The sequence below is a fragment of the Grus americana genome, chromosome 2 (genome assembly GCF_028858705.1).
Source record: "Grus americana isolate bGruAme1 chromosome 2, bGruAme1.mat, whole genome shotgun sequence".
NCBI lineage: Eukaryota > Metazoa > Chordata > Aves > Gruiformes > Gruidae > Grus > Grus americana.
The window spans coordinates 117,672,712-117,686,208 of NC_072853.1; the positions used below are offsets into that span (position 1 = coordinate 117,672,712).

Sequence of the window (13,497 nt, forward strand, 5' to 3'; positions counted from 1 at the left end):
ACAGCCATGGGGACGCCTGAAGCCCCGCCACATCACAAACTCCAGTGCCGGGCGGGTGCGTGTCAGGCTGAGGGGGGTGAACGGGGACTTCTCGGTGGCTGGGGCCGAGCACCACGTCCCCGCTGGGAGCTGACAGGAGGGGGGAGCCCGGGGAAAGGCGGGATGCGGTTGTGGCGCCGAGGGAAGCGGGCCCGGGGGCGGGGGGCCGCCTGAGGAGATGGCGGCGGAGAGGCGCTGTCCCGCGGGGCTGACCCGTGAGGGCGGACCGCTCCCCGCCCGCCTGCGCCGGGGAGGGGTGTGGAGGTGTGACCGCTGGTGTGACCGTTACGCGGCACCGCCTCCCCGCCGGGTCCCCTCCCTCTCACTGCCCTGGCAGCTGGGAGGTGGCGCGGAGAGACTGTGCGTGCGGTGGGGTGCGGTGCGGACAGCCCCCGGCCCGGCCCGAGCCCAACCGAGCCTCCGCGCCATGCCGGCCGCCGCGCCGCCCCCGCTCCACCCCGTGGCGGGCTCCTGCTGCCCCTACGGCCACTGCCCGGGTGAGTGCCCCCTTCCCTCGACAGCCCCCCCCCTGCCCCGGGGGGCAGCCCCCGCGCCACATCACTCTGCTCGCCGCTCGGGGGGGGTCATTTTAGGACGAGAGGGGCGAGCTGGGAGCGCCGCGCCCCGGCTCTGGGGGACGTGAGGGGCTCTGGCGGCGGCGAAACTTCCTCCCCGGGTCCTTGCGTGTCTGTGGGGTTGCGGTGAGCGGGGGTAGCTTTCGGTGGCATTTGGGCTTGAAATGGGGGTTTGAGAGGGACAGAGGAAGGAGCGATTCCCGCTTGGCGGTGGGATTGGGGAGAGGGCTTTGGGAGGGAAGGAACGCTTTTAAAAGAGGGGATCCCCGAAGGTGCGAAGTTGGGGTGGTTATTCCACCCTGCTCCTTCTATTCCTTGTATTTTTGGTTAAAGAGAAGTCCCCCCACCCCCGCTCTGTATCGCAGTGGAAACTAATTCGTTGCTCAGCCTTTGGGAAGCGTAACAAGAGGCTACTACTACACGGAGAGCAAGTCTCTGCTGCTTCCCACAGGGGTGCCGGGTGGGGGTCAGGCTGTCCGTCCGCCCTTTTTCCCGGCTGAGAGACCACCTGTGTAGCTGTAAGAGAGACAAGAGCAGGCTTTGAAGTCTGAATGTGAAGTCAGTGTCTTGCTATGTCAAAAGGCACGCGCAGTGTCATCTGTATTGCAATAAAAATCGACTATTAAAAGTGCAAGTTACTTTTAATCTTCGATGTGAGTATAGTTCTCTCAGAATGAATGCTCATGGGCTGCTCAGAGAGCACCGATGCTCTGCAAAAAGAAGTAAACAGCACGTTTGTAAAGATTTTAAGCTGTTGCACAACTGTGTGTTAAAACACACTTAAGGGTTGTGAATTTTCCCTCAGTTGGGAAATTACTACAGCTGGAGTTAGGCGGCTTACAGGCACAGGCTCAAAGGGTGAGGAGGGCTGTTGTATGGGATGGGGATGCTGTGACATGTGGTAGCCAAACCTCTTTAGGGAACAATGCTGATTGTGCCCTTGTATCCCCTGAGTTCTGTAGTTATATCAATTATGTTTGCTCCTATTTAATAACAGAACAGGTATTTATAGGAAAACTATTCTGTAACTTTTCACTGCGCAGTGTTATTTTCTGCCTTCTTCAGGAAACGTTTACTACACAATGTCAGCAAGACCGGATGGATGGGCCACTGGTTTGATCTAATGGAACAGTTTTCAAGTTGTGAGACACTGAGCTTGGAAACAACCCCATAAACTGAAACTTTTGCCACACTGTGTATTGAAAGGTTTTCTTTTATATAAAACAAACAAACCCATTGTAACAGTACAACAAAATTCTGGCTTCTTCCTCTGAACATTTAGACTGCCACCTATATTGCATGAAGGGATAATCTGAGAGTTTATCACCAAACCTAAGAGTTTATCATGCATGCTTTTTTACTAGCTTTATACAGAAATTAAAATGTACTTATATGCATGTTGACATGCAAGTTTGTCTTCCCACCTCCTTGCCTCCTTTAAAAGCCCGTCTTTTTCCTTTTGACACTTCCTGTATTTTCTATACAGTCTAAATGCAAGTTTGACTCTTTGAAATGTTGAGAACCAGCAGAGTCCCAAAGCAGTCAGCATGCAAAACCAAGCTTACAAAGCATATTACAGCTACTTTATGTAGTAGAAGTGCAGTTATTATAGCAACTCTGTCACGCTCTTCTTGAGAGGTGGCTGCATTTTGTATCTCAGGAAGCCATCCTGTGGTTCTGGATAAAAGTGATCCTGTAGAGTTAGTCTCTTTCTTCTAGTATAATGGGTGTGGATCTCCTGAAATGGCATGACTCTTTCCATGAATATTTTTGTAGGATGTTAGGATGCATCAGCTGAGAGCTACCTCCTGGTAAATCTCCATCTGTGGTTCATTAACCTGAATTGGTTAATTGGACTTAAACTGTCAGCAAAGATAACTTAGTTTTAATTCAAGATATTGGCAGCTGTTCAAGCCTCTGAATTTGAGTTGTGCTGAAGCTACTTGCCTTTATTTTCTTTTTTTATACTGAAGTTAATTACCTTGGGCATGCTAACCTGAGTTTTTAATGTATCTTTATCTGGTAGTGTCACTGTATGCTTTGTATCTGTCTGCACTGCTGCTTTTTCTAGTCGTGTTCTGCAGAGCTTCACAATTTTGGCATCTGCGGGACTTTCAGCATGTGGTGACTAAGGGAAGTTGTGTGGGATTCATTTCCCCATTTCTAAGATTACTTAGCTTAGTTTGTTTTCTGCAGAAAGACATCTATGGTTTTGTAGAAGTCAGGGAAGCTGGTGGTCCTGCCTTCTCTTCCAATAGCTGTTGGGTGAATTGAGTTGGTTTCTGTCACTGCTTTTCCTCTTTTCCTTTGACTTGATGATTCCTCAATATTTAACAACATTTGAAATCAGTGTTATATAGATTTTCTTGTAAATATAATTAGCATCAGAACATTATGGTGACTCTAGCAGCCTCAGTTAGATCTGATCCAGCTCTCACTGAGGGTAATGTGAATCTTTTAATTAGCTTCAGTGCAACTTGGATCAGAGCTGAAAATGGAGTGGTTAAGAGGTGAATGTGACACTCCTCCTCTTAACATTATACTATTTTCTAGGTTTTTTTCTCACTTTCAGGGCATGGTGTCTGTCCTTTTGTAGTGTTCACCAAATACTGGAAACAATGGGAAAAAAGGAGATGGAGCTCCTGCCTCGATCGGATCTAATGCAAATTTGGAGTTTTGGTAATGCTTGCCAACTGTTCATCTTATCTAGCAGTAGTTTGCCTTCACTGCAAATGAAAATCAGGCACATTTACCATCTTCCCTCTGTTGCTAGTATAGTTTACTCAATCTAATTTCTGTAAGAATGCCAAACAATTATTTGTTGTGTATTCTTAGAAGCAGCTCTCAGTAATCATTCTGAAAACATCATCTCCCGCTCAATCAGTACTGCTAGCCCATGCATATACTCCAATTTTTTAGTTTTTGTGTCACGCCAAATAATGTAGTTAATAAAAATGCTGAGAAATGTCTGGTGGTGTGAAAATCCTGATATTTCTGCTTGTCATCATGCTTTTAAGTCTAATTAGCACTGGCTTGCTTAGAGTTTTCCCTGGGAAACCCATTTTCTTAAGTTCTGCAAAACAATTTATTTTGCAATGTTGACTTTAATATGTAAGTCTCTTCTAAAAAAGAGGTTCTTTAATAATGTGCTTGGGAATTATACATTTATAGGTGAGTTAACCTCTTATATGTGGTAAAATTGCAAAGAAAACTTTTGGGTAATTGCCCTTTCTGCAAACCAGGTGGAGAATCAGACTCTAACTGGGTCTTTCCTTTAGTTATACAACAAGGTTATTGGTAATAAAGGATCTGGAAGCCTCAGTGACACCTCTGCAAGCTCTCTTATTTTCACTGGGTTTGCTCAGTTGCAACCGATTAGTCATCAAGTTGAGATTTAGGAAGCAATGCAAATAAAATCTCCCACAAGAAGAAACAGAATCCTCCTCCTTTGACTGAGGCAACATTGGCTAACAGGATTAAAAAGCAGTGAAAGCTTACTTTGTGATGAAACATGAATAATTAATTTGAAATATATGGTAGTTCAGGAGTCAAGAGCATCAACATGGAAGTGAAACCCCCTGTACACTGAGCCTTGAGAAACACACAGAGGGCTTTGCCAGATGGATCCTGGCAAATATCACAGTTGTGTAAGATGGTTTTGTTTCCCTCTGTCAGTTCTGTCCCTCTCCTGAAAGATTCTTGATGGAAGGTCCTGGACTGCAAAGCTCACTTTCCTGGTTAAAGGGACACTAAAGTTGTCAGACTGCAGAAAGCAGCCATGGCCGTTCCCAATAAAATACACAGCCTGTCATCTGTGAAAGAAATGAAATAAATGAGCAGTTTCATAATATTCTTTTTTTGGTTTTATGCAAGGTAACGACTTAAACTGAGCCTCACACCTCCAAAGGCACTGATTCATTTCACGTGCAGTCTTACATTTCACTTAGTCTTTACAGATTATACATCTGTATACTTCTTTAAAGGGCTTTCTTTATGCTTGCTTTCTAATTTGCTACCCTTAAAATGTCAGAAAGAAGATAATGAAAGTGGGGTTCTGCTCTTAAAAAAAAAAAGTTAAAAATGATGGGACTTGTGACTCATTATCAGACTACATGAAATCTTTACCTTCATCTGCTGCTCTGGGGGTGATTCAGCTCAGTTTAACACTAACACATGGCAATAGCCATCTGTGTTTGCTGTAAATATTTTATTTTTTTAATTACAAATGGCTTGATTTAGAAAATCTTAAACTGTACAGTGGGGTGGCTGTGAGCCTGCAGGGGAAGGAGGTGAGCACCTGGGAAGGTAATTTTTGCCCAACCATTGTTGCCAGGTTGGAAAAGGGACCGTAATGCCGAGAAAGCAAACCAGGATGCCCTCCAGCAGTCTGGTCCCTACTGCTCCATCCTGGGGGGAGTTGGACAGGAGAGGGCCAGGGCAGGCTGCAAAGGGGCTCTGAACATTTAGCGAAGGAGGAGGCAGGGGCGGGAGGGGGAAGAGGCAAGGAAAACCCTGAGTTTATCTTCTTTGAGGAGAAAGAAGGAAAGGTGGCTGCTAAATGTCATTTATCCCTTGTGGTTCTCATACAGTAAATATGGTCACATGTTGCTGCATGCTGAGCCTCCTACATGCATTTCACTGCAGGATGGCACCCACACTGGGGCTGGGGGTGACACAGAGGCACCATCCATCCTCACAATGGAAAAATCCAGAGCTCATCTAGCCATAGCAAGAGATCCAATGTGGGCATCCCTCAGGATCCCTCCCTCAGCTGAAGTCCAGCCAGCTGCAAGGTTTTCCACCCAGCCTGTCCTTCTAGACAGTCTTCCCATATTAGGAACTCCTTTGCTACAACATCTGCCTTGCTTTATAGCTGTTCTGGTACTCTTTGCCTTCTAGGATCTCCCATAAACTCAGAGGTCTATGTCCCAAAACTGGCAGTGAAAAGGGAGTGAGAGAAATGGGCAGGGAGAAGGGAGTAGAATCCCTTCTGTCTTTCTAGAGTGGAAGACTGGAGAAGAATGAGAATGGGTGTTTATGGGACTGAAAGATTTGGAGATGTCTGGCTTCCAGTTTGCATGACATAATGGATGTTTATTCTTAAAATAAAAAGCTTTTACTCTTAAAATTAAAAGCAGATATGTTGAAGATATGGTGTATGATGCAAAATTTTGGAGGTTTTCTTGCCTGCTCTCATGAGGGCAGTGAGTGGGTACAAAGGTGTGTGTCTCCCATACTCTTGCACTCTAGGAGTAGACACTAAGGACGTTCTCTTTCCTTGCAGCTGACACTTTGGCATTCATTTAATGGGACCAGACATATTTGGCCGTGAGAAACTTTAGTTCTGTTGGAGACATGTGGGACAGAAGGAACCCAACTTGACACACAGCTGAGTTTGCAGGGCTGACAGTTAAAGGAAAGATATTGCATGCAAATGTAAGCATGCTTGATGTAATATTGTGAAAGATAATGAACTTGAAATCCCATCATACTAATTTTATAGGATCCTTTAGGGCTAAAACTGTATATTTATGACATAGAGATATTATTCTGTTGATTTTTTTTTTTTTGTCAATAAACCCAAATTAGTTTTGCTTTGGTGAACTTAGAATACTACCTGAGCTGCTGAGTGATTTTATTTTTCTACAAATTGGGTTAGACTGGGTGAGCGGTTGATCTCCATTACACTAGTGCAAATTGGACATGGATGTGCTGGCATGACTGGAAATGTCCATTAGGATAACAGAAATGATGTTATAATAATTAAACTGATCCCCCCCTTTTTTTTTCATTGTGACATTATTAAAACTGTTCTTGAAAGAGTCCAGCTGATAAACGGTATTTGTAATATGGTTTTGTTTTCCTTCTGCACCTGTAGCTAATGCAGATAAGAATTAATACAAATACTATGATGAGTTAATTTTTTAATGTAATTGGACAAAATATCCTTTGGTCTTCTAAAATACTTAGATTGTGCTTATATTATTTGGTTTAGTAAACCATGGTTGTAATACCATATGATTTACATTAATATTTTATTTCATAGTATATAACTGCCTTATCATCAGATGTATTCTGAACATATACAATTTGTTCAATGTATTAAAAAAATACAGGCCAGGTACTTATAATCTAACATTACTCAGGTTACAAAGTCAAGCCTTTATGACTATTGATTAGCAGTCCTGTCCCCCAACCCCTGTTCTTGTGCACTAATACATAAACATTAATTAGACTATCAGATACTGCTTTTTTTCCCCTCAGGGTCTCTGGGTCCATCAGTGCATATGATGGACAAAGCTTACCTAATGAACATCTACTTGCTGTTTACTCCGGCTGTTCGTGCCTTTCACTGCATGCTTTTTGAACCCTGCTGTTAAGACAGGCTCATTAACTTGTGGGCTTTTTCTGTCATGGTTATTGTTACAGCAACAAACATGAATTAGCATCTCTGCAATACCTGTAAAGAGAGGGCATGAATTGCATTCAGTGGGAGTCAAGGTGCAAAAAAATGAAGTAAAAATTACTTTAATTTGGGGAAGAATGCAACTTGAGATGCCCAGGTCCTGAATTTTGGGATGATTTAGGATTATCTATGTGTTGTATTATATTACCTTGTGTCTGAAGTACCTCTTCCAGTATATTCTCTTGCAGCTGTGAGCACTGAGCAGGTTTGTGGATCAGGTCTCAGGATATTATTTTGGCCACCAGAATGTAATCCTCTCTGAGAAATCTAGATTAAGTCAATTGCCTTGAAACTCTATGGGATTGGTTGAGAGAAAATCCAGTTCTTTGGGCTGCACTGCCTTAAGCAGAGAAACTATTAGTCCTGTGTTCTTTCACTAAACACTTTTCAGCTCTTTTAATTACAGAGGTTAAGGTCTTGACAGACAACAGATTTTTTTTTTTTTTTTTTAATGGCACAGTCCTGATTCCAGTTTATTTGTAGAAGAGGATCCACTGTATCCTGGAGCAGACACAGGAAAAACTGTATCCACTTCTTTTGTATGCAAGGAGGAGGTGAATTCAAGTCATACTGACAACTTTAATTTTGCCCTGTCTTAATGATGGCCTTGGTAATGTTCTCTCAATGTAGTCACCTGTTTGCGTGCATGTAGTTTTTCCTAAAAAAAAAAAAGAAGAAAAACTTTTTTTTTCTTTAAAAAAAATAATAAATCAAGGTGAACTAATATGGTGACACCAAAAGCAGGTAGATGTCCTTTATGAAGAACTGCAAAGGATTAGACCACATGAAGACAGTTCTGTTCCTCACTCCCAATCCTGTCCCTTTGCCTGAGTTCAGCATCCAACCTGACTTCCTGGCCTGCTCTTATTCTCACCCTCACATTTTACTGCTTCCCTATTATAGTCTCCATCTGCTTCCACTGTGTCAGCACAGTTCATAGAAATTGCTATCAGCCAGTATCAAAGTTCATAGGAATTGTTGTCAGACAGTGTCTAACTATGGCCCTGTTTGTTCCATTCCCTGCAGTCTGTTCCAGTCCCTTTTATAATTTCTTTTCTCTTATCCTCACAGTCCAGTTCTCCACTAGGTTTCCTTTTTAATTTTCAAGGTCTAGCCCTGCTACATACTGGCTGGCTTCTGGATGGTGATACCAGAAGAGCAATGCCCCTTCTAGTTCCCTCTCCTATTCCCAGCCCTCCTCTTATCTTCCTGCAAGTTCCAGTTCCTACGGCATTGTGTCTCTCCTTGGCATTTCCCTGAACAACTTCCACTTTTAATCCTTTTGCCATGCCCTGTTTTATAAGAAATTTCTAATCCTGTCTCTTTGCTGGGCCAATTTGTTTTCCATAACACATGGGAGGACAGAGTGACCCCTCTTCCTCTCATCCTGTTTTTCTGTCTCTGTACGTGCTTGTCTATAGTCTTAGTTTCCTTTGGTAGCAAAATTCCTCTGCTCCGTTTTCTTCCAGTCTCCTTTCTGACAAGCCATTTCCAATCTCATTGGTTTCCCTTATTGACTCTCAGTCTCCGTGTGAGAAGCCCAGCTACCTTGACTCCATCCCAAGCTTTTGATTTGACTGTTCAACTTTCACTTTTTCTTATTAACATTACTCTCCCTCATAGCTGGTGGGGTTTTTGAAAGCAGCCAGACACAGACCTCCCAGCAAAATGGCTTGCATAATACTGCTGAGTGCCCCATTTTCAGATGTTCCTTTCCTTTGTGATCTGCTTCGGCTGCTTTTGTCTGAATTAAACATCTTCTACACAGAGGAGCACCATGGGATCGCCAAGAGGATGGAGGGACAAACTGTCTTCTCAGTTCTGTTGCTTGACCCTACTCTAGCAGTTACTGAAGTAGCTATTGCAGAGGAAAAGACATTTTTGAAGCTTGGCTTGAAGCATGCTGTGGTCCTCAAGGTCCACCATACCTCTGAGCCTTTGAGTTGCTCAGGCTGAAACTAGCAGGGACTGTCCTGCTATGCTTGACACTGGCTCAATTCAGCCCTTGTGAAATTTAACTTTCTTTTTCTACTCAGGATTTTATCTGGACAAAACTGACACAGTGTGACTGCCTTTCGTTGTTGCTGAAATAGCCACCAGTCCTGTCTCAAAATCTCTACCCTAAAATGCTGTGAAGCATGATGGGGATGCATGGATGAGTGGGAGGAAAGGAAAGAAAGGGTGCTACAGCTATGTCTCTTCAGAGAAAAAATCACCAGTAGTGTTTCCAACAGTAGGAATGCCCATGTAAAATTTACTTGCTGTAAAAGGATGCCTGTGATCGTATTGTGTTTCCGTGTAACTAATTCAGTACATTGAGACTTGTCATACTGCTTCTTCAGTCTTGGGCACTAACACTGTGTGCTAGCCCTGAAAGTTGCAACATTTAATAATTTACAGCAAGAAAAGGAGATCAAGGGGGCATACTTCTAGAGGACTCAGATTGCATCCTGGAACCCTCTGCTGATGCACATGTAACCTGTGTGAACTACATACTTGGCTGCTCTGAGTTAAAGACCGGAGACATTCTTCACCCTCAAGTACTTCAACATATTTGTTGATGCTTTGACATGAATTAAATGTTTTCAGTTCCAATTAAGATTAATTTTTTTTTTTTTGTCTTTGTTTTGCATGCCCTCAGCAGGAATCGCTGGGACTTAAGGAAAAAATAGACATTTTTATTGCTGTTCTTTCCATTCCTATTTGAAACAGTATTTTGTTTATGCTATATTGGGACCAATATATCATAACAATTCCCAGATACACAATTTCTGTCATGTGCAACTTTGCTTGCATAAGGAATACTGCTAATGTTTTGGGGAATTTCCACGGTTGCTTTTGTAAGTGGAGGCTTTCATATTGATCCAAGGCCCTCTAAAGAAATCGCAGGGCTTAAATAACACCATCTTATCCACAGAAACCAATGCCATAACTAGATCCTATTTCAGTGTTGCCTTCTGTTTTAAATCATGTTGTAATACTCCTTGTAAAAATTTAATTCCACTGCAACCTGTGACTTGATAGCAGAATTAGCTGCTGGGTAAACCATTCAGTTAATTACTGAAACTGTGATCTCAAGCAGAAGAGCCAAGAAGGAATGCAAGATGAGTGGAAATATTTTAATTAATGAACAAAAACTTATAGACTGGTCAAGGGAAGGGATAAGTTTTGAAGGACAAATGGCAGCAATATATTTTTAATTGCAAGAATAGGTGACCTCTGGTAAACCCTGTTACTCTGCTGTTGTAGGGGGTGTAGCCAGGCAATTCATTATGATATACATTGGTTGAAGCTTTGTATACACACCTTATTCAGAGCTTAAGTCTTCTGAATTCACTTTATTTTACTCCAGGTCCAGAGTATGAGCCAAAACCCCACAACGAAAGGTCTTCTAGAGGAATTTTTGTGATTTCCTCACTCTGCCTTCCTCCCCATAGTGAGATTGACTGTGACTATCACAAATGGTTTGTGAATTGGCTTTTGAAAATGAACCTCAGAAGCCGTGCTCCCTGCAGCACTTGTGCTCTGGTCAGTAGGTGCTAAACTTCTTGTTCCTACTACCTGTTCAAGGGCCCAAATCCCTGCTTGTCCCATCCTCCCTGCTTCTCTAGGGATTTGCTGTGATCATTTATCCTGTAACACCATCATGTCTTGATCATCTGGAGCTCTATATCATTCTGCAAGTCCCAGGTTTTTTTTTGTCTGTGCCCACGTGCGCAGCATGGGTGGCACGCGTGGTGCCCTTGACCAGGCATGCTGCCTTACCCCTGCCCTTCCACAGCAACAGTCCTCAACAGCCTCCTCGGCCGTGCTGCTCCCCTGCGGTTTTCTGCCCTCTTAATCTTTCCTATTATCCTATATATTGGTACTTGTTGATACACAAGCATATACAGATGGATATGTATTCAGATAAAAATAGACGGATGCATGCATGCATCCATATTAACATTTATAAGAAATATGCATATTTGATAACCATTAGCTCTCAGTAAGACAGTAAAGGAAAAAAAACACAGTTTATTCTCTGATGTATAATTTGCCAGTACTCAGACTCATCGAAGTGTGTTTCTGATCCCACTTCCCTCTTCCTCCCTCTCCCACTTGTATATAAATATGGAAACAAGATTTTGAAGCAATATAAATTGTAGCTACAGGATTTGTGTATGTGCGTGACCTTTGAAGGCTTTCTGGAAATGCTTGTTACTGCTTTAAGTGTGTGCATTTTCCTGACAGATTGAGGCTTGCTTCATGTCTGTCAGTTAAATACAACATAACTGGAAAATAACAGAAATTATGACTGGAATAGTTGTAACAGGCAATTTAATTTTTTTATTTTATTTTATGTAATATATGGATTAGTCATTGTGACCACCACTTGCTACAAAATTTGACGCTTCTCCTTTTCTCAGAAAGCATTGGGACGTTCCTTTATGCATTGATTTAAGCATTCATGTAACTTCCCTTTTCATCTTAGAAAAATATGTAATATTATTCTTAAAATTATAATATATTAACTTGTGGCTTGTGTCAAACTGTTTTTGGCTAGGAATTAAGCCAGTTTAAACTGCTTAAGCACAAAAACACATTCCTGGATTGTTCTTAATAATTACATAAAACCGTTTTTATTCCATTAGTTATAGAATTAAAAAATAAACTTGGTTTCTGTTTAAAGGTTAGCTGATTTAGTGAAGAAAAGAAACATTATTGATGTTTGGGTAATTGAAACAATCAAGAGTGCAGCCAGGCACTTAAAATGAATGGTTTGTAGAAAGGTGTGATAATAGCAGCATAGCTGGGAGAAACATAATCTGTGGGAAAAGTCATTAGTGCAGCATTGTTTTTATGTTGTACCAAGATTATAAGCAGTAAAAATGTCACGCACTGTTCCCATAAGCAAGCTAATGCTTTGATGACAGTGGGTACACAAGAATCTGGAAATGTTGATTAAATTCAGAGCTTCGGCAGTTCCTGGTAACCAACGTGTTCTGGGGTTGATTTAGATTTCAGAGAACTATTATTACATCTGAATTTCTTTATTTTTTTTTCCTCCTCATTCACAGTAGGCTTTATTCTGGGTAGAATGTAAATATCTGATTGTTGAAAAATCACTAGCACATATGTAGTCATCTTTTGAGCAACAAGAGATCATCCTTAAAAAGCAGAATGAAGACAGAAATAACTTGTACAACCACCAGCATTAGTCACACGTAGCTCTTATATAATGCTTACGACTTCAATGAGCATGCTGGCAGCTGGGTTTCCTTCTAATATTTATTTGGAGAAGAAGTATCTATCTCAGTTGGCAGAGGAAGAAAATGAAGCCAAGAGTTAAGGGGCATGCTGGGGGGGCACACAGCACTTAGCTAGCGAGAGCATTACAGCTAAGCAGTGTCCATCGTCATACATCGAACAAAGCCAACAGCAAAGTGGAGGTCTGTAGCAGTGTCTCCTCGTGTGCTTTCCGCACTCAACCCCTGGCATTTTGGATCCACTGTTTTTGAGGCAGAGTGAGTGAATGCTGCAGCACTTGTAGTTTTCCCTTTTGTTATCATAGGTGAGGAGGCATATTTCCTCTTCACTCTATTGTGCCTTGATGAAAAGGACACATAGCTTGAAATACTGAAAATGGCTTTTCAGCAGTTGAAAACAAGTATGTAGTAGGTTTAAGCTTGCCAGAACTCTTGAACATGTGTCTGTTAACCCTAGCACCAAGAGGAATGCACATGCGCTGATTTTCCTTTGTGGATTTGCCCACTATGCTGTGACTATGTAATGTATGAAAATGGGTGGGATTTTCTGGGAGATAAGCCATTTGTGTATGGGAATTTCCTTGTAATTGTTCAGTAATCATTCTGGCTGCTTTCTTTTGGCTTGATCCTGTTAGTTCATACAGATTGAATGTTTGTTCCCAACTGAACCACAAGACTATTAAATGGAATTGGAAGCACTCTGTGATCTCGTTCTGAAAGTTTATTTCTTGAGGCTGAAAAGAATTGCATTGTAATCAAGTTTTAGTCTTAATAAGTACAAGAAATCGGAGTACTTTAAGGGGACATTTTTATTCTTCGCTTATTGTTGTGTTTATAGACAGTGAATTATGTTATAGCTTGACTTATTCATAAGCACGTATTATGTTTTCCGTTCTTTCTTTTCAGAATTACACGTAACAAATGATGCAGTTTTCTTTCATTGGTGTTCTAAGATGAAATATTGGAGGGATAATTGTTAATGTCCCAGAGGATATTCAGGACTTGGTGATTTTTACATGATTTTTAGAATAAAAAAGTCAAACCAAAATATTGGAAAACTAGGACTCCAATTATCAAACAAAATTAAGATGACCTTTGTTTAAGGGAAAAAAAATAAATTACATTACTATTAAATGCACTATAAAATTGCTGTAAAATTAATACCTTT

At 41.8% G+C, this 13,497-nt stretch overlaps 1 protein-coding gene across 2 annotated transcripts in view; it reads left to right on the forward strand.

Moving 5' to 3' along the window:
• The first annotated feature begins 381 nt into the window (after positions 1–381).
• DCLK3 (doublecortin like kinase 3) overlaps positions 382–13,497 on the forward strand; it is a 31,083-nt gene continuing 17,967 nt past the window's right edge. For both annotated transcript variants that reach the window (XM_054817552.1, XM_054817553.1), the window contains exon 1: positions 382–536. In XM_054817552.1, coding sequence (XP_054673527.1) covers positions 467–536 — 70 coding nt within the window. In that variant the 5' untranslated portion in view covers positions 382–466. The remainder of the gene's footprint in view (positions 537–13,497) is intronic.